We start from the raw sequence: 25,090 nt of genomic DNA on the forward strand, positions 1-25,090 counted from the left end.
AATTCATTTTCACAATCTGAATGGCCATCTACAGGTACAAGTACACACCCCAAAACCAAAACCACTCTCACCTAGTTCCTTCCCTGTCCCCCTTCTCTCTCTGTATGAAAACCTATACAGATGGGCAATCTGGCAGGCAGAACGCAACAGCCCGGTAAGTGGGCCCGTAGCACACAAACCGCAGCTGCCTTCACCCCTGACAAGAAGCACCTCCAACCAGCAACAAATCAGCATATTCACAAAGCTTCTTGCGCTACCCCACCTGATGCCTCCACTAAAGTCAACGGCGAACACAGTGAGCGCTGACAACACAAACCCCCTAAAGAAAAGGCCACAGTGATTTTCCTCGTGAGCTCCTGCGTGATTAAAGATCCTACCTCCTCTGTCCACAGCAGGTGCACCCAACGTCAAGCCAGCAGCTCTGGCCCGGTGAGGAATGCCAGGTACTGTGTCGCCTTGTGCACCACCTTCGTCTCTGTCTCCCCGGAATGCGTATGCCACCAGTTGTTTACAAAGACTATATAGGGAAAGAGAAGAAACATATTTGGTAAAAACAACCACATACTTGCTTATACAGTTTAATAGAACAGTTAACAGCCACTTACCCACCCTACATGTATTCATAGCCGTATGAATTCGTATACTTGTATGCATTCACTGAGAGTATTACAGACAGAACTTACTGCACAACTACTACCTACTTCAATGTTCACTACAGTCATGTTCACTCTAGAGGTGCATATCCACACCTACGAAGCTATTAGCTCCAGCTCGGCACAGTATTTTCAGCCTAGCTGTTAAGCACACATAACCACCTCAGAGAAGGGATACGCACAGGTACAAAGCTATCCGTAAGAGGGGTGAAACTGCTTAAGACTTTAACAAAAGGGATTTGTTAGATCTCTGAAACAAAAGACTGGTAGTTCCTGGTGATTGTAGTGGAAGTCAGTAAGGACAATGGTGCTGGTCTGAGGAGAGGACTGACATGCATTTCAGTTTGCCACGTTCTACCTCTGGGTAACTGTAGGATACAGACATGTTTTAGAGTTTGTATTGGGCAGGTGCAAGCTTAGCGTCAAAACTTGACATCTACAGACAATTCGGGGCGGAAATTTTCTTCAACATCCAGATTAATACTAGACACAGGGAACGATACGTATCAGAAGACGCCACTGAGCACAGCTTCAGGACAGCTTTCAACACACCATTAAACCGTGCTGCTATTACCAAAAACATTCAAAAGCCACACTGACAACTGACAACCTATTCTAACAATAAAGTCAAAAATTTACCTAGAATATCCATGAGTAACAGCATAATCCTCAGCTGTCCATCCGTTAGTGTCTTTATGGAAAAGATCAGCACCATATCGAAAAAGAACTTTTATTAAATTAAGCTGTCCACCAGATGCTGCAGTCATAAGTGGGGTTCTGAAACACCAAAAATATGTTATGAAGTAGATCATTTGACACAGACACTGTAATTATTTTTATTCCTATTTGCTCTCAAAAACTACTTTCCTCATTACTGAATGAGCAAAAGAAAACGCGGTTTTCATTAAATATTAAGAGCAACCATAAAATGCAAGAAGGAGTCAAAACAACCAAACCTTTAATCTTCAGACAAAGCTTCCACATAGACAACACTCACATACAAACTATGCCACTATGCAGGAGATGTTTTTTACAAACTGAGGCAGTGCTGCTGAGCTAACAGCATGTTTCCTGCCAGAAGGGCCAACACAGACAATGCCTTCTTGTAGTCCTCAACGAGGAAAGCACCCACCGAGGTATGACAACAGCCAAGCGCAGATGTGCTTTCACAAGTCACACAGAAATAGCTGCTATGTGGCTCCCCGGGGTTTTTTTTTCAGAGCTCACTCTCATGCCTCTGATTAATCCAACCTAAAGAATACTAAAGAGACCCATGCAGAGTTTTGACAAACCACTCACCTTTCACAGTGATCTCGAGCATGCACATCAGCTCCTCTCTGCAGAAGAAACTCTGCTATATCTTCATGATGTTCAGAGATAGCAAGAATAAGCGGAGTGTTTCCCTCCTGAAAGGGCAGATAAAGTTAAAAATAAAAGTAAAAAAAAAAAACCAACCCTACCAGAGAAATACTAATACAACTTTTTGAAAGAACTTCTTCAACAAATACAAAAATTTACCTTATTCCGAGCATCAATATTGGCATTATGCTCAAGTAACAGCCCCGCTACGGTTGTATTAGGAGATCGGACAGCAAGGTGAAGGGCAGTGTTGCCATCAGCATCTGCCAGATGTGGGTTGGCACCGTGCTCTAGCAGAATAGCTACACATTCTTCTTGCTGGCACTGTACTGCCTGGGAACAACACGCAAAAAAGGAAGAACTTCCAGCGCTCTGTTACAATTGCCCCAGCTTCCCAATGCTGGAAAATAAGAGCACCTTCAAAGCTGAGCTAACATATGCCTATTCCACGCTGATTACCAGATGCATGCTTCTACGCAGAGCTGTGTAAAGAATCCTACCAGCCACCTCTCATTTAATGCACAGTTGACAAGCCCCACTTGAAAGAGCATAACATATTCCACATACCTTCATCAGCGGCGATCTGTTATCACTGTCAGTAAGATTTAGTTTACACTTGTTTTCTACGAGATATGTAACAACACTCACATGGCCATTCGCAGAAGCAAGATGCAGAGGTGTCCTAAAAATTAAACATATTAAATTAGCACAAACAGACAACTAGAGAAATAATTTCAGGCTCTGATAAATTGATACAACCACAAGTTTCACTTTGCACAAAGCAAGCTTAAGAAATGATTTCTCATTCTGTTACCAGTAACAGCAGTTGCGCACCAAACACCCGAGACTGGCCAGCAAAACCCCTCCACAGCATCTGCTTAGTAAGCTGCCATTTCCTTCACTCTAGAACTTAATCTGCACAGATTCCTGTGCCCAAGCATTGGTCACTGCCTCCAGCAGGACTACACCCGTGGCACAGCAAAAAAGCTTGGGAATCTGAGAACCATGGCAAGCAACCCTCTAAGTTCTATAATTATTCATGTGCCAGAAGTATCAGAGATGTAGATGGGCTTTATATAAAGAGTATTAGCATTTCCCTGCACTTTGAGGATTTCTGCTTTTTCTCTAGGTTGCTTACTACTGCAACAAAACCAAGTACTCACTTGCACCAAAGTGCCCCCCATCACATGCAGCAAACCAGACAGAACACTGTAATCCTGAGTACAGGGAAGTAATACCTGATCCTTCAGATATGTATAACTACAATAGTCATAATAAGCCTACTACAGAGGAAGTCCTCTCCAGGGAGGGAATACTGTGTTTCCATAATACATGACCAGCATAAGAAAATGAAACTCTTTTCTTCAAGTTAAAGCCTTGCCAGAGGAAAAAAAAAACCCACAAAAAACCACCCAAAAAAACCCCTCCTTCAAACCACAGAACATCTTAGGTCTGATGTCAATTAACCAGCCTACTTATATTGAAAGAAATTGCCCAGAAAGTCCTTGCATGTGTTTCCCCCTAAATCAGAGGCACAAATCAGCACAAGCTTCACGCTGTGCAAAGGCAAAGCACCTGCTGCTCTGCAGGACACCTGTCCCAACAGAGCAGAAGACAAGCTAGAAAACAGCTGGGACCTTCCTCCCTTGAAGGTGATGCAGTAACAATCCCACAGTTCCTCAAGAACTGAGGGGAACACCAGCACTGGCTCTGAACCACATCGCTGCAGGTAGGTCCTTCTCTGTATTTAGGAAAGCTCAACTAGCCTTGCAATTGTTTTGGTACCTTGCTGAGACCGGAGCACAACAGCTCCCTGGCTAAGTGGGAATGGAAAGGGAGAGGTACACAAATGCAGTGGCAGGTGATGCAGAAACACAGTAATCTGTAATGCAGATACTTGTTACAGGGCAGCTGACATCCTCCTCCACTGCAACAAAGATGAGGATGAGAGAAATACAGAAAACTTCAAAGAATTTGTAATGTCTTGCTACAGACAGGGAACAGACTGGAGCACTGACAGAGGAGTAGCTCAAGAGCAACTACCACCACTTTTTGAGAAATTTCCATGGAAACATGCAGGATTCTTCATCTCTGAAGAAATGACTGGCTGAGATTATCTGAAAGCTAACCAGGACTGGTTATGAAGGAGTCCACAGTCCTCTGAAAGCTGCTACTACCAACCACTAGGAAGCATGACAGACGTGAAGTAGTCACTATCAGCTCTGCAAACAGAAAAGCCTTCAGAAAACTTGTGGACTTGTTGCTGTCCTCCTCAACCAAGCCTCTCAGTCTGTCAACAGGAGACGGCTCTGCTTGGAGCAAGGCCTGCTGTGCTCCACAGAAGATCCACTTCGGGGAACAGGCTGGCAGAGAACATCAGTGTTCAGGGTTGCCTGTCCCTGCAAGAGGCCTCCAGTAACACCGAAGTTCTTCTGCCACCCAGCCCTGGGGACACTGCCCAGATTCTGTTCCTGCTCCTGTTGCTGCTACGCTGATCACCTATAGAGTAGAGGAGAACTGCTGATGCTGAGCAGCCACGAAACAACCCCACTGGGAAACAGCAGGTTGGCAGTACGCACTTTGAATGGCCCTTGAGCCGACAACCCAGCAGCTACAAGCCAAGCAATGAAAGTGCTGGAGTTCAGTCTGACAGGCAGCTGACAGGGTAAATCTCCCTTAGCGATGAGCTCTGACCCAGGATGATGACTAGCTGGCATTGTGCCTACAGTGCTTCCAACTCTGTGCTGACTTTTGCCCATCTCTGTCAGTGAGGCTGAAGGTTTTGCTAGACCACCTCTGAAAGCTGCCTGCTCCTAACTGATGCTGTATCAAGCACACTTTCGGGAGGTCGTATGGGCTACAGGACCCACTTTATGGAAGGAACCTGTTGGTGTGATCCTTGCCATGTTCCTGGTGCAGGATTTTGCTTTTGGAAATCCTGAGCAGCAAAACTGAGATATTCATACAACCAATGCACACATTTTTGCCGTTACTTTGCATTATTTCCTATTCTTCACCTCTGTTTCCAATGATACCAAGTCTTCCAACACGAAGCCCTGAAACACAACTGCATCTGGTGGTCACTCACAACACACATCACCCCCACAAGCACTAAGAGGGCACAGGTGGCCTTGCAACCCCCATGGCTGGTACAGAGGGCAGTGGCTGCAGCAAGTAGGCAGGCTCTGTCCACCGAATTGCTCTCAGCCTCGCTGTTCAGCACTGGGCATTATCATGGCAAAACCACCACAGTGCTCATCATAGTATGCTGCCTTTTCTTTCTTCCCTCCGTCTCCCCCCCCACCCCCGGCTTGTTTTTTACAGTTTGTGACTGTATTTGTCCTGTTATAACACTGATAATTGCCTGGCACACAGAAGGAAACCCTTCAGAGGAAAAAAAGCTTTCTAGACAAGATGAACTTGAAACGCAAAAACTAGCGAAATTTCATACCAGGGTCTGCTAAGAGCTGGTGACTCACTGCTGACTGAATCAGTAAGCAGTAAGAAGAAAAAGAGAGAAACATTCCGAACTATTTCCATAAATGCCATCGGGCACCTTGACTCTGGCAGCTCAATTATGCACAAAAGTGCACTCAAGCCACCTTAAATGGCATCCCCCACCTCCAGCTGCATAAACAAGTACTGGCTGGCAACACTCAGGCACACAGCCCACGTGCTGACTGACTGCACTCTTCATTGCCTTCCTACAAATCTAGACAGTTTCAGGTGTTTTCAGGGCAATAAGCTAGCTGGCTGGCAAAAGTCCAGTCTTCAGAAAAGACAGCCCAGGATGCTGAAGTACTCTGATTAAACCAGCATCTCCTCTGAATGTCATGGATGTTTTGACTCAGTCTTTTCAGAAAAGGCATTAACAGCTCGACACATCCAAGACCCAAAACCTTCAGCTGATTCCCTTATGCTTACAGCGGACCATGAGGAGCTGTGCTGCAGCCCAGGGCTTCTCCCTAAGATATAACTGCCAAGTACTTGCTGTGCTTGACTCAAAAGCACACATCCTAACACCTGCCAGAAGCAGCAGCTTCCTCTGCATGGCACTGCCCAGATCTTCCAAACCAAGGCACTAATTAGCTGTACCAAGGCCACAGAGCAAACAGCAAAGTAACTGCCACCTAAAATCAGACTGATGTTGCTTTGGCTGCAACATCAGAGTCACAAAAGGCACATCGGGCAACCGTCCACACAGCACCAATACACAGCACATTCACCCTTTCCTAAACGCAGTGCTTACCCCTCTTTTACTCCCAGCTGAGGCAGTGCAGCTTGCTCAGCTCAACTACTAACCCCGCACGCTGAGGCCTCCGAGGTGCATGCACTCTGCCTTCCAAGCCTGCCTGGAGAATGGCCCTGAGGCTCCTTCTGCAACCCGCCCTGGCCAGGCTGCTGCCGGCCCCCTGCCGCTCCTGCGCCCCCAGGCAAGGCAACACCCCCGGGAACGAGGGCACGGAGGGGGCCGGGGCAAGACGGGGGATGCTCGGCCGACTCCAAGGGCTCCTGGCAGCACAGCCCTGGCTCCCCGCCCAGGCTGAGGCTCCCCGCAGCGATGCTGCCGTTCGCTCCCAGCGCCCTTGAGCTGCACCTGCGGGTGCCGGCGCTGCCCGCAACCCCCCCACACCCCGCCCCAGCACCGCCCGGCGCTGCTGCCCCCCGCCGCTTACCGCTCCGCCGCGTCCCGCTCGTCGATGCCGCATTTCTTCAGTCTCTGCCGCACCTGACCCAGGTCGCCACGGGCGGCCGCACGGTGCAGCTTGCCCAGGTCCTTCAGCCGGAGCTCGTAGGCACCGGTGGGGAAGGGCTTGGCGGAGCTGCCGGACGCTGCCGGCCGCCCCTTCTTCTTCCTCCCGAACCCGAAAAACCTCTTCATCCCGCGGCACGGTCCCGCCTCAGGGAAGAGACGGCGGGAGGCACGCGGCGGGCTGCGGCAGGCCCCGGGCAGGGCCGGGGGATCGGGGGTCCCCCCGGGGCAGGGGGATCGGGGGATCGGGGAGCCCCCGGGGCAATGGGATCGGGGGGCCCCCGGGGCAGGGGGATCGGGGGATCGGGGGGCCCCCGGGCAGGGGGATCGGGGGATCGGGGCCCCGGGCAGCGGCCCGGTACCGCTGTCTACAGAGCGAACCACCAGAGGGCGGGAAGCCGAGCGCACAGGCTGCTCCTCAGCGCGGCAGCGGCGGACAGCGCCTCCCTCAGCGGCGAGCGCGGCGGTTAAACGGCCGGCGGGCTCTGCTGGCGGGGGCGGGGTCTGCTCCGGCGCGTGTCCAGCGCGAGTGACGTCACTTCCTGCCCCGCGGTGCCCGGCGGCTCCCGCGCGGTGCCCGGCCGCGGCGCTGCCGAGCGGGGCCGGGGGCAGCGAGAGGCCCGGCGGGTGGCGGCGGCGCTGCGCCCCCCGCAGAGCACTCGGGCCGCTGTCGGGAAGCCCGGGGGGTGCCGGCGTACCGGGCAGCAGCAGCTCCCCGCTGGCCCCGGCGGGGCCCGCGCTGCGAGCTCGCGGGGCGGCTCGGGCGAGTTGGTTTTAAAAGAAAATGGCTCAAACTGGGAAAGCGCTTGTCGTTCAGGGCAAGGGCATCTCGTCAGGGAGTTATGGCCAAAACAGCTCTGCGAGCAATTCGCCTCCTAGTTTGTTGAGCAGTCCTGCTTGTGTGCCATCGTTAGCCCTGGGCAAATGGATGCCAAAGGAACGAACAGCAAGGGTTAATATAGCGGGAGGGGGGCTGGGGGGGGGCTGTAGGCATCATCTAGTTACCTGCCTTGCCAGGACAGGGTCAGAAAGTTACTTTCCAGTAAACGTGGCCGAGCTGGCACTGCCACAAAAGAACAGAAACGCGCACTGAGGGTATGGAAACGTCCAGAAATCTAAAGACAGGTCATGCCTTTGGTATAGATAAGTTGGGAACCATCCTCCTATTCTACTGCTGCGGTGATGGCACTAAGTAGTTCAGCGTGGTGAAACCTTGCTATAAGTACCATATGGTTGTGGGGTGATGTCACAGTCCAGTATACCCTAGATGGTTTGACTCATGGAACACCTTGCCAGCACACTACTTCCTATTAGAAACTGTCTCTTGCCAATGAATTTGTGAAACATGGGAGAGATGGCAAAGAAAACCTCAATCAGAGAGAGGGACACACTTCACTGTGATTAGCGCTGAAAATACTGATTACAACAGGACAGGAATCTGGTACCACTTTTTAGGAAGGAGATTCAGCCCTTTGAAATACCTTCTTTTTCTTCATCGCTAATAATGGTACAGCTCCTAGAACCTTCCTTTTCCTTTCTGGAATGAGCCTTCACAGCTTTATGAAGCCTCTTCGCTCTGGCAGTGTTCTCGCCGACCAAAGTGGCTGATGTACAGTCACTTTCCTTAGCTGATCCTCAGTGTATTAGCAGCATTCCGTTATTGCAGACATGATCTCTAGAAGGAAGAGCTATAATAATAATAATAATAATTTTAAAAAGACAGAAAAAAGACTTTTGCTGAAAACACAGCCAAGTACATTCAGGTTGCAAAACCCGAATTCTATGAGTTTTGGGAAATGGCTATGAGCAGCAGCCATTTCAAGAGTAGCTCTGTAATCAGTCGGACCATTTAATGGGGGAATGGAGAGCAAAATGCATTTTTTAATTGAGTGTATTTGTTTTTTTCCAGACATTAGAAGAAAGGCAGGATTTTATTTACAAGATGGCAATACACAGTAAACACAATCAATCTCTGCTCTTTCCAGGAGGAAGTATTTCCTCTCCAGTGTTTTTTCAAGTGCACGCATGCTCAGCCACAAAAACTTGGGTTTTTTTCAGGTCACTCCCCAGCCAAGACCAGGAGACTCTACAGTTCCTGTGCAATATTAAATGTTTCAGAATGGTATTAAACCCCCCCGTGATTACCCAGTTTTAGTTGGCAGGGACTTGGTAGCTGGCTGGGCTGAAATTCAGTTTCAGGCTTTGAAGGTAAGAGGGTGCTGATGGGTCCTGTGGATATAGTGTTATGGGCACAACGGCCACTATTTGTTTATTATTAGCCAGAAAGGATGCAAAACTAAAAACTAGAATCTATCACCCAGAGCAACCTCAAAAGCACTTCTGGGAACTCTGCTTCTGGGTCTCCATGACAAGGGAAAGATGGACTGAGTCAGCTACTAGTAAGCAATAAGTTACTGCATTCATTTTTTCTGCATCACCTCACACTGCATTGTGCCCTGGGAAGCAAAGACACCATTCCGAAAAGCAAACCCCCACCTGCCTCCTGCTCAACTCGTGCCCGAGACAGGCTTCAGGGGGTGACCTTGGGCAAGGCCAACTGCACAGAGTTGTTCCGAGTGACGGTGGCGTTACTCCCCTCTCTTCCGAGAGGGAGTAACTGGGAACTCTTCCCAACAGAGCCACTCCAGAACTTACACAAAGATACCCATCTAGCTTTTATTTGCTTCCTCCGTGACCCCCAGACGATAAGGTACTCGCAGCCTGAATGGCAGGGATAACAGAAAGCAATGATATGTAAGAACCTGACCAGAAGGTGCATGTGGTTCTCCTGGGTATTGCCTCGGTGCCCGGAGAATTTTCTGGGCTCACCTGTTCCAACAGTTCAGCCTTTTCCTCGTCAAGATGAGCAACGCGCTCTTCCAAGGTGGGATCGTGACTTCAAGTGCTCCTCCCACGTGCTGTGCAAGTCCTTGGATGTCAGAGCCAGCATGTTCTGCTTCTGCATCTGTGAAAGCAACAGTGGCAGAAGAAAAAGTAAGGTGGCCGGAAAAGACAAGAGCGCAGGAGAATGCAGTAACTCACACAGAAACAGGCCTAAGCTCTCCTCCACCCATCCAAGACCTATGGCCAAGGTTGATGTGGAGCGTAAAACACACCTTAGGAACCATAACCAAGAACAGAAGCTGGAGCTGATGGGAAGAAGGAATACTCTAGAAGTGACAGGATGAGGTTGCAACTTTGGGGAACAAGATGACGTGTCCACGCACACACAAAATCACCCTACAGCTTTCCTGCAAAGCTCCTCTGGTTCCCTCTATACTTCAGTTTTCATAAGAACACTGCAAAACGTGGTGCAAAAGTACAACATTCGCTCCTACTTTCAACAGCTACAGTCAGATTTCTTCATATAGTTACAGACATTAAGGACATTAGTTTTCAACTTTCTTTCCAACTCCTTTTGCAAGTGCAGCTTGTCTCTCTCCAGGTCACTGTGGTAGCGTGTAGTAACTTCAAGTGAAGCTTCTGGCATAGATTGCTTTTTAGGTGCATCAGCAAGCTCCTGCTGCAGTTGTCCAACCATGCCCTAACAAAACAGTTAAATGAGCATGAAGAAATTTCTAAGAACATGAAATACACCTTTAACTTATTTTATTATACAATTAGACCTGTCTTTAGATTGAACCCAAAGGTATGAAATTTTGCCTGCCACCAGCAGGCATCTGCGCAGAAGATGAACCTCTCATCATCTTTCTCAGCTGAGCACCTTCGACTATCAGCAGCTGTTCATGAGGATTTCTGTTTCCTAACACATAAAAAAGGCTCAGGTATTGTTCTTCCTTGAACAATACACAAGCACACACTGCAATCGGGTATTTTTTTCTAACAAAACCCAAAGAAATCTGTTGTGATCTAAGAGCCATAGTTTGACTGCAAATATTACTCTGGTGACTGAAGGCAGGACTTTGTGTTAGATTGTTCTTTCTTCTGTTTCTTCACTATACAAGTACAATTAAATGAATACAAATATCTGAAAGCTCTTTTGAGATACACTTTAAGAGTATGTTGAATCACATCCTCTTGTAGTCTTCTTACTGAGCTCGTTTTAGAATAACAACTGCCTTTATACTGATAGATTAGGTTTACAAAATTCTGGATAGCTCATATATATATATATATATACACACACAGTCTTCAAAAGGAGCCTGTTATTTTGGTAGTAAGAATACAAAGCAAGTCACAGATTAAAATGATTGACGGTACTGCTGGAGTGTGGCTACATATCATAAAAGAGAAGGGAAAGCTTAAGGTCACCGTCTGACATGAACTTTGAGGAACAGGCAGGCCCCTCAGAATCCTCAAAACACAGACAGAAATCAACAGCTGGACATTACTAATACTCTTCAATCTAGATAGCAACTAAAAGAGAAACTGTAGAAGAATGGCTGCAGAAGCGTGGCCTTAGAATCTCTGAAGATCTGCACAATCCAGGCCTGGTATTAGAATAGGCCTGTAATCAGAATTGTGCTGAAGTTGCTGTGCTGAAGTTAACAAGAAAGGTAGCCTTGAGCTATTCTTGAATCCTGAGACCAAGTAATTATGTTGTGCCAACAGGCCGTGGCTGTAACAAGCTACAGCTGCTGGGAAAGCAGGTGCAGGGCCAAGAAAGAGAGGGAGCGGTATGGGAAAATAGGGAGTAACAAACGACAAGGCTGAAGCACAGCAACACAATTAGCTACATGGATAGAATGCTTATTTTAGTCATGATAATTAGGGGTGTGAGAACCACGCGCGTTTAGAGACTACTAACCAATTCTATTTCTGCTTTACGAATATGCATGTGTATCAGTTCTATATAAGTAGTGTTAGAAACTAATAAAGTTGAGCAAGATGCGTAACTCATATTGAGCGTCTTCTTGACCCCAGCGAACCCTTCTTCCAACAAGAAACTATTTTTTCCCCTCTGTAGAAGCTTCATATAAATCCAACCCCAACCACTTCACTTGTCTGCATCTTCATTTCTCAGCCCTCGTGTATTGGACGGTTCCTGCTTTTATACCACTCTCATTCATGTCATTGGTGCAATACTTATATAAAAAACATCAAATACAAAACCTATTCTATAGGGCATATGTCTTAGGGTTAAGACTTAAGGTTAAATCTTAAGGTTTAAGTCTTAGGGTTAATTCTTAGGGTTAAGTCTTAAGTTTAAGTCTTAGGGTTAAGTCTTAAGGATGAGTCTTAGGGTTAAGTCTTACGGTTAAGACTTAAGATTAAGTCTTGGAGTTATGTCTTAGGGTTAAGTCTTAAGGATAAGACTTATAGTTAAGTCTTTAAGGTTACATCTTAGGTTTATGTCTTAGGGTTAAGTCTTAGGGTGTTGTCTTAAGGTTAAGTATTAATATTAAGTCTTAGGGTTAAAGTCTTAAGATTTAATCTCAGGGTTAAGTCTTATGGTTAAGTAATAAGTTTAAGTCTTAATTTTAAGTCTTGGGGATAAGTCTTAGGGTTAAGTCTCAAGGTTAATCTCAGGGTTAAGTCTTAAGGTTAAGTCTTAGGGTTTAGTCTTAGGGTTCAGTCTTAGGGTTAAGTCTCAGGGTTATGTCTTAGGGTTAAGTCTTATGTTTAAGTCTTAGGGTTAAGTCTTATGGTTAAATCATAGGGTTAAGTTTTAAGTTTAAGTCTTAGGGTTAAGTCTTAAATTTAAGACCTAGGGTTAATTCTTAGGGTTAAAATCTTTAAGATTAAGTCTCAGGGTTAAGTCTTAGGGTTAAGTTTTAAGGTGAAGTCTAAACGTTAAGTATCAGGGTTATGTCTTTGGGTTAAGTCTTAAGGTTAACTTTTAGGATTAAGTCTTAGGGTGAAGTCTTAAATTTAAGTCCTAGGGTTAAAGTCTTAGGGATAAGTCTTATAAGGTTAAATCTCAGGGTTAAGTCTTAAATTTAAGTTTTAGTGTTAAAGTTTTAAAGTTAAGTTTCAGGGTTACTTCTTAAGGCTAAGTCTCAGGGTTAAGTCTTAGTGTTAAGTCCTAGGGTTAAGTCTTAGGGTTAAGTCTTAATGTTGAGTCTTAGGGTTGATTTTTAAGGTTAAAACTTACAGTTAAGTCTTAAGGTGAAGTCTTAGGGTTAAGTCTTAGGGTTAAGTCTCAGGGTTATGTCTTAAGGTTAAGTCTTATGGTTCAGTCTTAGGGTTAAGTTTTAAGGTTAAGTCTTAATGTTAAGTCTTAGGGTTAGGTCTCAGGGTTAAGTTTTAAGGTTAAATCTTAGGGTTACGTCTTAATATTAAGTCTTAAATTTAAGACCTAGGGTCAATTCTTAGTGTTAAAAACTTTAAGTTTCAGCTTTACTTCTTAAGTTTAAGTCTCAGGGGTCTTAAGGTTAAGTCTTAAGATAGGATTAAGTCTAAGGGTTAAGCCTTAGGGTAACAGGCCTCAAAGGCATGAAGAACATGAGAACGGCGGTGCTGGGTCAATGTGTCTGTGCTTTTCTCTAGTGCTCTCCTTGCTACCACCTAGCACTCAGTTGGCATATTCATGGGCACAGCCAGGACCAGCCCAGCCTCTTGTTTTCCAGGGAGCCGATCACCACACAAATGGGGAACAGACAGTAGACAAGACGTAGCTCTTCATATCCTTTCCGTTGTTTTGCTAGAGAACCTAAAGTTTGATATACCTTATTTTGTTTATATTTACATTGGCACTTCAGTGGGTCCAGACTAAATGGCAACTCTCTACCTGACTGCTGCAAAAATTGGTTTGAGCCCTCGGTTAGTAACCAGCCGTTGGTTAACTTTGTCTTTGAAATACAGCAACCTATGGTGGAATAGGAAACTGAGACAGTTAGGGACATCGGTTGTATTTACTTGAAGGAGGTGGATAATTTTCTAGGGAAATTTTTTAATAGTGTTAGCATAAAAATCCTGTATGTGGCACATGAGCGACTGCTCTAGGCAAATGGCTTTTTAGAATTAGAAGCCATCCCTGCCTTAAGTGACACATTTAGAAAAAGTCTCTACGTGAATAATAAGCTCACACAGCAAAGCTGCAGCTACCTGATAGCACAGTATTTTTCCTGGTTTGGAGGATTTTTTTATTCATCTAAAACTTTCCAACGGTTGTCACTGCTAGTTTACTCCCTGTATAACAAATAAGTAGTAAATGAAGGTGTTTTCATACAATGGAACAATCTGCATGTTTGCATATTTTTAACAGCTGTTGCAAAGAGGTACTTGAAACCCTAAAGAGCTTTTGCTTTTTATACTACTGAAAACCACGCTACACAGCTTTTTGCAAATTTCCAGTTTGGAGAATCGCACAGTAATTGTTCATTTGTTTCCATGAAAGAAAAAAACCCCAACACATCTTCCTTTAGAGGCAATATATTGCTGCAGATTTTAGATCTATCTTTTCTATTTCATCTACCTCTTCTCCAGCTCAGAAAGGTCTACTTCTTTAGAAATTCTTTTCGTTTGATATGTTAGAACATCTCTGTGTATTAGTGAAAAAGGAACTGGACCTGCCCTTTGTCTCACTAAATTCTCATTTCCATAATACATGCAGTTTTCCTTTACTTGTTAAAGAAAATTACCAAATCCCATACAGCTACCTGGGATCATGGATCAATCTGTATATGTGTGGCCCAGCATTACTTTTTGCAACTGATCTAAAATTCTGTGCCAAATGCTATCATAACCCAGGAATGGAAATAATAGGGATGACGTACTTTGCATATCTTCTCTGCAGGTTGTTATGACCCACTGCAAGTAAATAAGAAAAAATACAGGTAGTGGACATTTCTAAATAAACCTCTGACATCTGAAGAAGTCATTTTAATATCAGATTTATTCTCACCATACTTTCTGCATGGAAGACCGGAAGAATCTATGCTTTTAATACAATTTGTGCAGGAAAGCATTGGCAAAAATACTAGAGTACTTGTAATGTTTGTTCCTACATCAAACATGCCGAGGTGAGGCTTAAAAGCCCACCAGTGAATTCACATTTGCCGCAGTGCTGTTAGTAAAAGCTGTAATTATCCGTACTTTTTTGAGAATGCTTAAAATGAAAACACAACCTAACTCTCAGTTATAGACCAGTGTAGCACAGCAAAGACGTTATCATCTAATTTTTTCATTATAAGATGTGGGTGCATAACCAAGAAGAACACTAACAATTATTTCTTAGTAAACCTTTACAGCATAAAACCATTTAGTGGGGCAGTTCAAATCAGAACATACTCTGACTTTAACACGAAAGAACACTTCTGTTGTATAGGTAGACAAAAAAATTTGTGGGACAAAAAGACAAAAAGACTTAGTGGGGTATTTTCATTCTCACAGTGCTGTTTCCTCTCCTTTCGTTGTCAGTAACCTAGCTACCCAGTGATTTTGGGGGGACGTTAGGGTTAACATAGATGTTAGGTTAGCTTTAGATGCTTTACATGTTAGGGATACATTCCTCGTGATTCTGCTCCACGCACAAGAAAAAGCCCAGTTTGCCTTTGCCTGGAGCGGGACTCAGTATGTTTTCAAACAGTTTTCTGCAAGGATACAAACACTGCCCCACTATCGCTCACAATGCTCCGGCCACAGTCCTAGCACAGATCACCATTCCACCTGGCCCCACAGTGTATCGATACATTGATGGCATCCTCAGCAGGGCAGAAGGGCCAGAAAGCGTTACAGATGCAATGAAAAACATTTGGGCAACACTAATCAAGTTGGGACTGGAAGTCCCAGAGTCAAAGTGCCAAGGGCCAGCACGAGAAGTTAAATTCCAAGGAGTCTGGTGGGTTGCAGGAGCTGCCTCTCTTCCACCAGACTCACTGGAAAAGAAAGAATCTGGGCACAATCCATCCAGTACGCTGGAACTACAACAAGTTCAAGGGACTGTGAAGTACTGGTGTAACCATATTCCTGCCTTTTCTGTCATTGCTCGTCCCTGGTAGAATTTGTTATAAAAGGGAAAATCATGGCAGTGGACATCTCATCAGCTCTGTGGTACCGTCAAGTTCCCCTTCCTGCAGGAGCATAACAGAGCCTGGCCGCGGGGTCTCCACTCCGCTCCAGCCCCCGTTACTCCTGTCAGCACGTGCTGAGGTTGCAGGCTGCGTTGCTTAGGGAGCCGTGACAACACACATTTAGGATGGTGAATGCCAGCCATCCTGAAAGCGACAGCTGTCTCTTACCCTAAAAAGCTTCCTGTAATACTATGCTTCTCTGAGGTCCCAGTTTTCTCAAATTGCCCCCACCCCAAAGCAATTTCCCCACAGGGTCCCTAAGCAAGGCAGTGGAGGAGTGGCTCTCTCAAACTCCCTCCCAGCCCTGCCCTGGCTGAAAGAAGGCAGAAAGAAGCCTTCAGATGAGGGAAGTTCTGGCTGCAAGAGAATACAAGCTGACCAGGTCTTGGGATCCACTGACATCAACAGAAATTAGGTGAAAACTCCCCTTTCACATGAAACTCAACTCCCAAACCAAAAAACAGTTGTGATGGGAAACTATGGTGGGGGTGGGAAATCAGCGCTGAGGGCAGGAAAGCATCAGCAGGATGGGAAACCATTGAGATGGGAAGTTGTTCTGTCATTAAAAGTCAAACTGTCACAACGCTGGCTGACCCAGGTGCTGGCGGAATGATCGCCATGGAGATGGAACCCCAGAACACTGTTTGCCCCAACAAACGCCACGCTGGCCAACTGCCACGGCATAGAGCAGCACGCTCCTCGTGGTGCTCCTGCCCTCCGGGTAACCCCCAACCAGCTGTGCCGGCCAGCATCTCACCCCATCACCCCCCTTCGCTTCTGCCAACAGAGAGGTTCCCCCTCCAGCTGCCGACAGCATCAGAGGTGCCTGGCACAAGCTTCACCACCCTGACCATGCCGCCATCGGTCACTGCTGGTGTGCTGCCCTCTGTCCCAGGGCTGCTGATCACCGTTTGGCCTTCCCAGCTCCACACTGTCACCCATCAGCCCGCGCAGGCAACCTGGCAGGGGGTGCAGGGGCCCCTGGGGGACTCGGGGCAGGTTGTGCAGCTGCCACACGTGCTGCAGCTCCCCAGCGCTGTGCGGCTGCCCCCTCTGCCTGCTCCTTGTCCCTCTGCCTATGGGCAGGGACAGCAAGTGGTGATGGGGACACTTGTGCCCCACCAGCCAGTGGGGCTGGGCCCATGGGACGTGGGCCAGGGGCAGCCCCTCTACCCTACGGGCTGCACTGTGCTGAACGTCCCTGCCCATGCTGGGCCCCTGCCACCCCAACACCCTGCGGCTCAGCACTGCGTGCAGGTCCCCCCTGTGCTCTGCACCCATCCTGGCAGCGCCCAGAAGCTGTTGGAGGCCTTTAACAACGACGTGGTGGCCAGTGAGGATGGCATCCCTGCTGCCACCCCCTGCCAGCCCGCCCTGGATATGCTCTCTGGCAGAAGCAGGACCAAGCACCAAGGTGAGGTCTGCAGCGTGGCAGAGCCCATAGGGGGTGACCTGCACCAAGGAAGGCTTGCATCACCCTGGGGGTGGCTTGGCTTCGTTTGCTTTTTCAGAAGTGGTGACCACCCCGCCAAGCCCAGAGAATCTCCTGGACCTGCCCAAGCTGGGGCCAGATGCCTTCAACGAGGCCTCTCCTGAGCTGGCAGAGGACAAACTGCAGTTTCAGGATGAGCATTCGGCCACCATGAGCATTCGGCCACCATGGACAGCAGTGACCTGCTCACCTGGCTTGACAGCATCCTGGAGCTCCTTGAAGTTTTCAGCGGCTCCTGCTTGACCACCCTCCTCAACAAGCTCCCGGAGCTCTCAGAGTACGTGGCAAAGGGTGGCTGCTCCAAGGAGCAATCACTGGTGGCAGGGCTGGGGGACAGCAAGAACACTGACTGTGGTGTCCCTGATGTCCCTGTCTTGACCACCACCCTCAACAGGATCCCTGACCTCTTGGAGTGCATGATGGAGGGCGACTGTCCCAAGGACCAAGTGGTGGCTGCAATGCAGGAGGACACCAACCCCTCCTGGCAGAGGGTGGCAACATCCCCCTTGCTGGACGCCAAAGGCAAGCAGGGTGGGCTGGCAGCGGTCTTCCCCACCCGGCTGCCAGAGAGTCCCATGGAGCCCTCTCAGGAGGGTCCTATGGACACTTCAGAGGAGAGCCCCTTGAAGGGATGCTCAGAGGGTCCCCACCAGGGTCTCCCAGAGAGTCCTCAGCAGATCCTGCTGAAGAGTCCCCTGGCCAGCCCCCGACTGCACCCCTACATCATCCACCCTGCATGTCCCAACTGGTGGAGAAGGTGCTGCGGAGGCAGCCCTGGGTCATTTTGACCCGCTTGCCACCACCACCAGGCATCTCCTCCTGCCGGGTGGTGCCCAGATCAGGCAAGGCTGCTGGCAAACAGGCCAAGTGCCCCACATTGGCTGACACCCTCAGGATGCCAGAGACGTCCCCATGGGGCAGCATGCCACCCAAGAAGAGGAAGAAGATGGTGGTGTGCCCGGTGGCAAAAAGCTCCAAAACCCTCTGGGAGGGGAAGCCGGACAGGGATGCCACGGCGGTGGGCTGTAGTGGGGAGCAGGGGTCAGCAGCAAGCAGAGGGCATCCAATAGCGACTACGTGCCCACCAAGCAAGCCAGAACCCTGAGGAACACCAGGAGACAAAGTGCTCCACACCGCGCCAGTCACAGTTGATATATTGATAGAGAAGGTGTGGAGCACAGATCCCTCTGACGTGTGACCTGCACCTGCCCACTGCAACCCCAGCCCTCTACCAGATCTGTCTGTCTTAATTCATTAAAGGCTTGATGTTCCTTGCACAGTGCCTCTGCCTGCGGTCATTCACGCAGCGGGAGATGAGGGTTAATGCAGCCCCTGCCACATGCAGAGATCTGACCCTCCACCTTCCCCTCTGTCGAGGTGACACCTTCACCGAGCTGGCCCACTCTCTAGAGTATTTACAAATGAAGGGACTTCTCATCAAGGGAGGCAGCCTTGGCAGGGGTGATAAACAAAGACCAGGTAGTGGAAAGAGCACCGTTATCTAAGTTGCGCAGGAAGAAGACTTCCAATGAGGAAAGTTCTGGCTGCAAGAGAACACAAGGTCTTGGGATCCACTGACATCAACAGAAAATGAGTTTAAAATAGGACAAAGATAATTGTGGTAGTGGGAGATGGTGACCTCTAACTGAAATAGTTCTGCCCCAAAGAGGCCAAAATCCCGCTTGGGGAGCATGCGTAGTCCGTAAAACACTTCAGCAGTGCTACTGAGGATGCGTACGCGTTTGCATTAGAAGCGAGAAACCAGTCACCAAACCTGTGTATGACACATGACTATGCAACGTGCGGCGCTCTGAGAAAGGCCCCGAACCCCTTCTCAGTGTTCCAATTGGACCTAAAAACTTTGCATGCACTTTTTAATCGCTGCTCCCGAAGCGATTTCCCCACAGGGTCAGTAAGCAAGGGGGTGGCGGAGTGGCTCTCTCAGACCCCCTGCCAGCCCTGCCCTGGGTGTCGGTGCCTCCGGCCCTGCCCCAGCAGACGTTGCTGCGCTGATGGAGGGGCTCCCTCCCTCTCCACTGCATTTGCAAAGGGAATGGCTGGCTCACCCTTTGCTGCCCACGCAGCCAGCCCTCACCTTTAGCTGCTGTCATTCCCAGGGGCGCCGGCTCTCTCCCAGCACCCTCACACCTTCTCCCTGCAACACCGCGAGAGAAGCGTTCGCCAGGCACACGGGTGCCGTCACTGCCCTGCGCAGCTGGGCACCCCAGACTGGCCCTGCCTGACTGCCTCCCTCACCAAGCACCTCCACCTCCACAGTCTCAAGCTCCATCCCTTTAGATGGAAAGGGGGTCACTTTATTGAGAAGTAACCGTTCCTCATGAGGAACACAGTCTCTTCAGGAGGCAAAATACTTTAGTAGCGTTTAGAAACAAAGCTGGGGCATTTGGGGGGCCACCTCATCACTACTCCAAACAATGTGTCCTTTGTGGAGAAAAACTGAAGAGCTAGACAGTTTCCAGAGGACAGCAAAACCTGACCTGCTGAGAGCTTAGGACAGTGCACGTCATGTTCTTCTTCACACTTGGTGCACATTTGACAAGCTGCGAGATGATGGTAATTTACTTCCTTCAGAGAGGACAGCAAGACACTGTTGCCAACTCAGCGTAGGTTTTTTGGTTTTTTTTTCTGGTTGACCAAGCAAAGAAACAGAGGCAGTTTCGAAGTGCGCAGAAGCACAGCTGCAGACATAATTCCTGCTGTCACGCAGGCAGCAGGAGTGAACTTCATCCCTTTGGGTCCTTTTGAGAACACCAAGCACCCAGATGGTGCTGAAGGATGTTTTTTTTTTACATAGGGGACCCTCGGAGAGAATCAGACATGTCCAGTTTTATTCCCTGGGAAAATGCCCTGACACTGTCCTGCCCCTCAGGTGGCGTAGGACAATTAAACTTATTAGTAAGCATGGGCTGATTTCTGGCCCACCATGATTCGAACAGCAGCCCACAAATCCCTCAACTAGTTTTGTTCTGCCTGTACTTACGACAGTTACATTGCTCTATGTTGTGGGGGAAAGCAGATCACACAGCTTGCTCCTTTGATGCGCAGGGCTGCATTTCAAAGGACTACGACAAGCCCAGAAGAGCACAGCACAGTACGGCTTACGAATCAAGTCAGTATTGCATCACAAACCACAATGCATGTGTCTGTCTGAGAAAAGGGGGTTTATGTAGGCACGTGGGAAGTGGGTCTCTTGCTCAAAACCCAGCAAATCCTGTTTAGAAAAGTTCATATACTGAAACGATAAGGCAACATACTTCTGGATTTGTCTCTAAATCCCCATGGAGATGTAATTCCCTCACTGCCATCTGAAATCATACAGCTTGAGGCACTTTTCATGTAAAGCCAAGAAAGCTCAACTCAGAAGGCAAAGATCCTTCTTAAGGGAACGGATCATCTGTAACTGCAAGACACCTTCCCGCCCACTGAAACATAGCAGCAGAGTTAAAAGCAGCTTTTAAATTCCAAGTGGAGACATTCAAAGTTTGAAAACTACAGGACATTCTCTTCCTAGCACAAAAGAATCAACTTTTTCCCACTTCTCTGCAAACCTTAACCCCAGTGCTTTGTATTTTTCACGCTACAGCACAGAAAGCCAGTACCCACAGTTGCACAAGGACTTCCACTGCCAGTGTGCAAAGCATTGAGGAGTCTGGGCTCAGTCTTGGCAGTACAGGAGTGATCCACCTCAAATGCACTGCACAGCCTGCATCTGGGCTATCACAGGTCAATAGTTAATCACTGCTTTTCCTCCCAGTAACAATAAAAAGAGAAAAAAAAGAAAATCTCCTTACTTCCACGGCTCTTCTTTACAGGCTAGAGGTTTATGGACGTGATGACCCATTTCACGCAACATGCAAGATACCTTTTGAACAATTTTCAGAGCTGTCCAAAAACCCCCAGATCTTACACAACAATCAGTCCAAAGAAAGTACAGAGGTCTCTGCGCTACTGGACACATGCAGGAACACTTGTGTTTACTGGACACCTTTGTAAAGGGAAAAGGCATTACACCAGCGTACCAGATCCTTCCCAAAAGACTTTTCAAACCACCTGTTTGTTGACGCAGTCACTGCACTTCAACCCTTCCACCCATGACAACATCCTCTCAGGGGGCAGACTTGCCTGCACTTGATCACAGAATCAGTCAGCAGAGTTCATATTGAACCAAGCTAAAAACCGGGCCCAGTCTCTACGTTCACGGTTGGGATGCACGGCTCCTATCACAGGGCACACACGGCGGTCCCACCTGAGTTACGTATCTGAAGTTGCATTTCCCACGGGTCAAATATTCCTCTTCAGATCTGCCTTGAAACTGAGGGCTCCTGGTCAGTGAGAAGAAGAGAGTTCCTTGCCTCCTGTGCAGTCAGGCAGTCAGGTCACGTTCCCCTGCTAAAAGCAGCCTACTCAGGCTACTACATTTGTGTACAATCTGTTAAAAGAATAAAACCAAGTCTGAAGGTTATTCATTTGCTTCCTTAAACACCCTACCATTTGCAGCATTCGGCCCCCAGAAGACGACTTGTGTCATAGCAACTTCTCCAAGCAACCTGCTATAAAAGGCAGGTCAACAGAATCACCAACAGCCAGGTCTGTACCCTCGGGGAGAGACTTTCAAAGCTCTTTGGAGGATTGCACTGGATCTGTGTGCTTTAGACCCCACTGCGTGGATTTACTATTTTACTGGCAAAGGTTTTATGTACCACGCATGAACATCTTCAAAACACCTACTGTAATGATCTCATGCATAGACAGACACAATGATTCTCTAATATCACACAGGAAGAACTCAATGGATGCTCCTACCAAGGCAGTGGCTCCCTTCTGTAGCCACTGAACAAGCAAAAGGATGGATCAGAACAACATTATCAAGCTCTGAAGCAAAATTTCTGTCTTCCTCTAGCTGTAATTTAGAGCTTCATTGAGTGCTGAAGAGTGTCAGCCTGACAGCTCTGAAGCATGAAGCGCTTGATCCTCTGTGCCAGAACCGCACCGGCACTGGCCGCACAAGCTGCCTGCGTACTCACAGGGTCAGGGTCAGGGTCCGGGTCCGGGTCCGGGTCTTTACTGCCCTGCCAGCGCAACACAGAAGTGAGGAAAGTAAAATGGAGATAGAAGTGTTCTTTCTCCACGTAATTGATGCTGGCAGCTTCTTGCCTCCAGCATTCCTGCACCTCAGGAGCTTGGGAAATGACAACAAATGTGAAACTTCCTGAAAATAATTTGCCTGACACACCACAGCGTAGCACTTCCGTATGCCCACACCACACTTCTGGCTCCCAGCTACTCTCCTGTGCTTCCCTGTAGCTACCTGGGAGGCACCTTTTCCACCTCCTCAGATCTGGCCAGCTGAAGAACACCCAACTCATGGCTCTAACATTCTTCCCCTTCCTCTCAACATCTTCCTGGTGGTCTCAGCTTTCTGGCCTCCAGATTAGGGGTCTATCATAACAGGACAAGGATAGCTTTTTTTTTTTTCTGTAAGGAAGCCAAATACTTAAAACTCTTTATTAAAATATAAAAAGTAAGAGGAAGGGAAAAGCCAAAATGACAGCCAAGTGGAAGTTTCATTTGGTGCTCAAACTACCTGAATACTTACGCTGCAGCTGCAGCGAGAGCTGGCCCTTAGATGGCTGATCAGGATAAAGCCCCAAATCCTGCCACTAAGGTTTCAAATTACAAAATAACATCATCTAAGAGAAGGCAAAATGGATAAACACAAACATTGCCGTATGTTTACAGGGCCTTCACAGCACAATGGTTCTCTTATGGCACCGAGAACTTAGCAGTAGGAAGAATTACAAAGGTCAAGTGCGATTTATAAGCAATGTACCCTTAAATCAACACTAGTGACAAAAGAGCCAAGCACTTGACTTGCAGAACGGCAGATGATTTGTGACTTTCTCCACAGTTTCTACTACTGATGAAGCTTACAACCACCTCACCATTTGGGAACGACATCCGTTGCTAGTGTTGCTCTGGGTGGAAACTCAGCAGGTTGGCATGTTCATTCCTTCAGAGCCAGAAGGAATTTGTCATTACAGGAATTCTCATGCCACTGAACTGGCAGCAAGGTACACAAGCCTCTTAATCCCTTTTTATATTTTTACACTTGTGCCATAAAACCATTCTCCACTCTCCATCTCACCACCTCTCCAAGCAGAAAAGTCCCACCTGCCACACACGTGTCACAAACTACACGGGATATGACACAGGTTTCAAATACATCAGAAAGTATCAAATCAGAAACTTTAAAACATAAAAGAAAATTAAAAAAAGGTGGCAGTGGGAAATTATTTTCTACCTTGACTGTTAGGTTCACAAGCTGCTAGTAGTTAACATTAATGGCTCACTATTTCAAGGTCATGATGGCAACAGTTCCGCAATGTGTGGATACCAGCGAGAGAATTGCGGCCTTGCACCAGTTCAGGTGCTCCACCTATACCTCGTCACAGATTTGAATGTATTTTTTTTTTAAATGCTTATCAGGGTAGGATCTGCCTACCAAGACCAGATTTTAAGTGAAGTTACATTATGCTGCTCTTGATTTAAATACAGCAAGATAGCTCCACTGCTACATTCAGCCACAAGAACGTAAACACCTCCAGCTTCATAGACACCCATACATTATTTTTGTAAGGAACAAATGACTAAACATGGAACAACACTATGAAAAAGCAAAAGAATGCACACAATCAGCATTTCCCTATTCGGACCAAAAAAAGAAAATCTCTAACAGCAGATAAGTCTAAATTAAAAATCAGCCACATCCAGATCCCAAATGGGGTAGGGGTTATTGTATGCCACAGACCTGGACTTGACTGCTGAAGGAAATCACGCACTAAGGAAAATTTGAGAGGGTTCTGCAGAAGTTTAACTAGAGCCTTGGCAACTTCACTTGGGACATGAAAGGTACGTGCGCTATAGTATCACCTGCAATAAAGGAAACTAGTCTCGCAGTTTGAGTTCAACACCACATCCGCAAACAAAATGAGGCTGCTACATTTGAGGAACACTGATGGAAACCTCACCTGCCATCCCAAAGTTATGCTACGGCATTTCTTCCCTTTTTGCCACTTTCCTCAGCCTTGGTACATCTTTTGCAGAATCTGAAGCAAGGGCCCATAGCTTCTTCCTGTTTCTAACAGTGAATGTCTGGGTTTCACACGTTGGTTTCTTGTGCGGCACCAATAAGACCCAACAGTTGCCTTCATAAATGCATCCGTACACTAGGGAAGAAAAGGAAAATTACCAGCCACAACATTGTACTGCCCACAGGGCAACAGTGTGCCTCACTTCGTAAGAGGAATTAAGACAGTAAATAACCCTCAAATATCTTCATAAACAAGCACAATTGAATCATGTGCTTTTAATCTGATTGCTGACACAATCTAACAAGAAGACACATTAAGGGAAGCAGAGCTGTAGTTAAAAAAGTGGGGCTTCTCTTTCCTCTCCTGAGGGTTTACCATCCAGAGCTGGCTGAAGTTCTGAACCTGTAAACCGCTCCCTCACACTTCTATGCTCGCTTTGGGAAACAAAGACGGCTGTTTGAATTCTTTTGCAGGTACGGTCTTTCTTTACTTTTGAGTTGGAATGAAATGAAAAGCTGCCATCAGTCCCACTTATGGCACAGGGACACACCTATGTTCCATGCACATGCCTGCACAGAAACACACGCAGAGGGAAACCATCCCTTGGGTATTAAATACAGAAACAGCACTGAAAACCTTGACTTCTGAGAGTCCCGGCAGCATTCTCCCAGGTCAATACACAGCATGCTTGTGGCAGGATCACCACTGCATGTGCGTCACTTGCTTTCATTTCCATCTTCATCTCT

At 47.5% G+C, this 25,090-nt stretch overlaps 1 protein-coding gene across 1 annotated transcript in view; it reads right to left on the reverse strand.

The window, feature by feature from the left end:
* The window catches only part of LOC308058042 (uncharacterized protein), a 30,388-nt gene extending 5,838 nt beyond the window's left edge, over positions 1-24,550 (reverse strand). The window contains exons 1-6 of the mRNA XM_080412054.1: positions 21,500-24,550; positions 2,580-2,694; positions 2,172-2,345; positions 1,953-2,059; positions 1,293-1,430; positions 378-517 (exon numbers count right to left, since the gene is read on the reverse strand). Of these exons, the coding sequence (XP_080268180.1) occupies positions 378-517; positions 1,293-1,430; positions 1,953-2,059; positions 2,172-2,345; positions 2,580-2,585 (565 nt within the window). The 5' untranslated portion in view covers positions 2,586-2,694; positions 21,500-24,550. The remainder of the gene's footprint in view (positions 1-377; positions 518-1,292; positions 1,431-1,952; positions 2,060-2,171; positions 2,346-2,579; positions 2,695-21,499) is intronic.
* Positions 24,551-25,090: the final 540 nt, after the last annotated feature.

The sequence above is a fragment of the Falco punctatus genome (genome assembly GCF_963210335.1).
Source record: "Falco punctatus genome assembly, contig: scaffold_23, whole genome shotgun sequence".
Classification (NCBI taxonomy): domain Eukaryota; kingdom Metazoa; phylum Chordata; class Aves; order Falconiformes; family Falconidae; genus Falco; species Falco punctatus.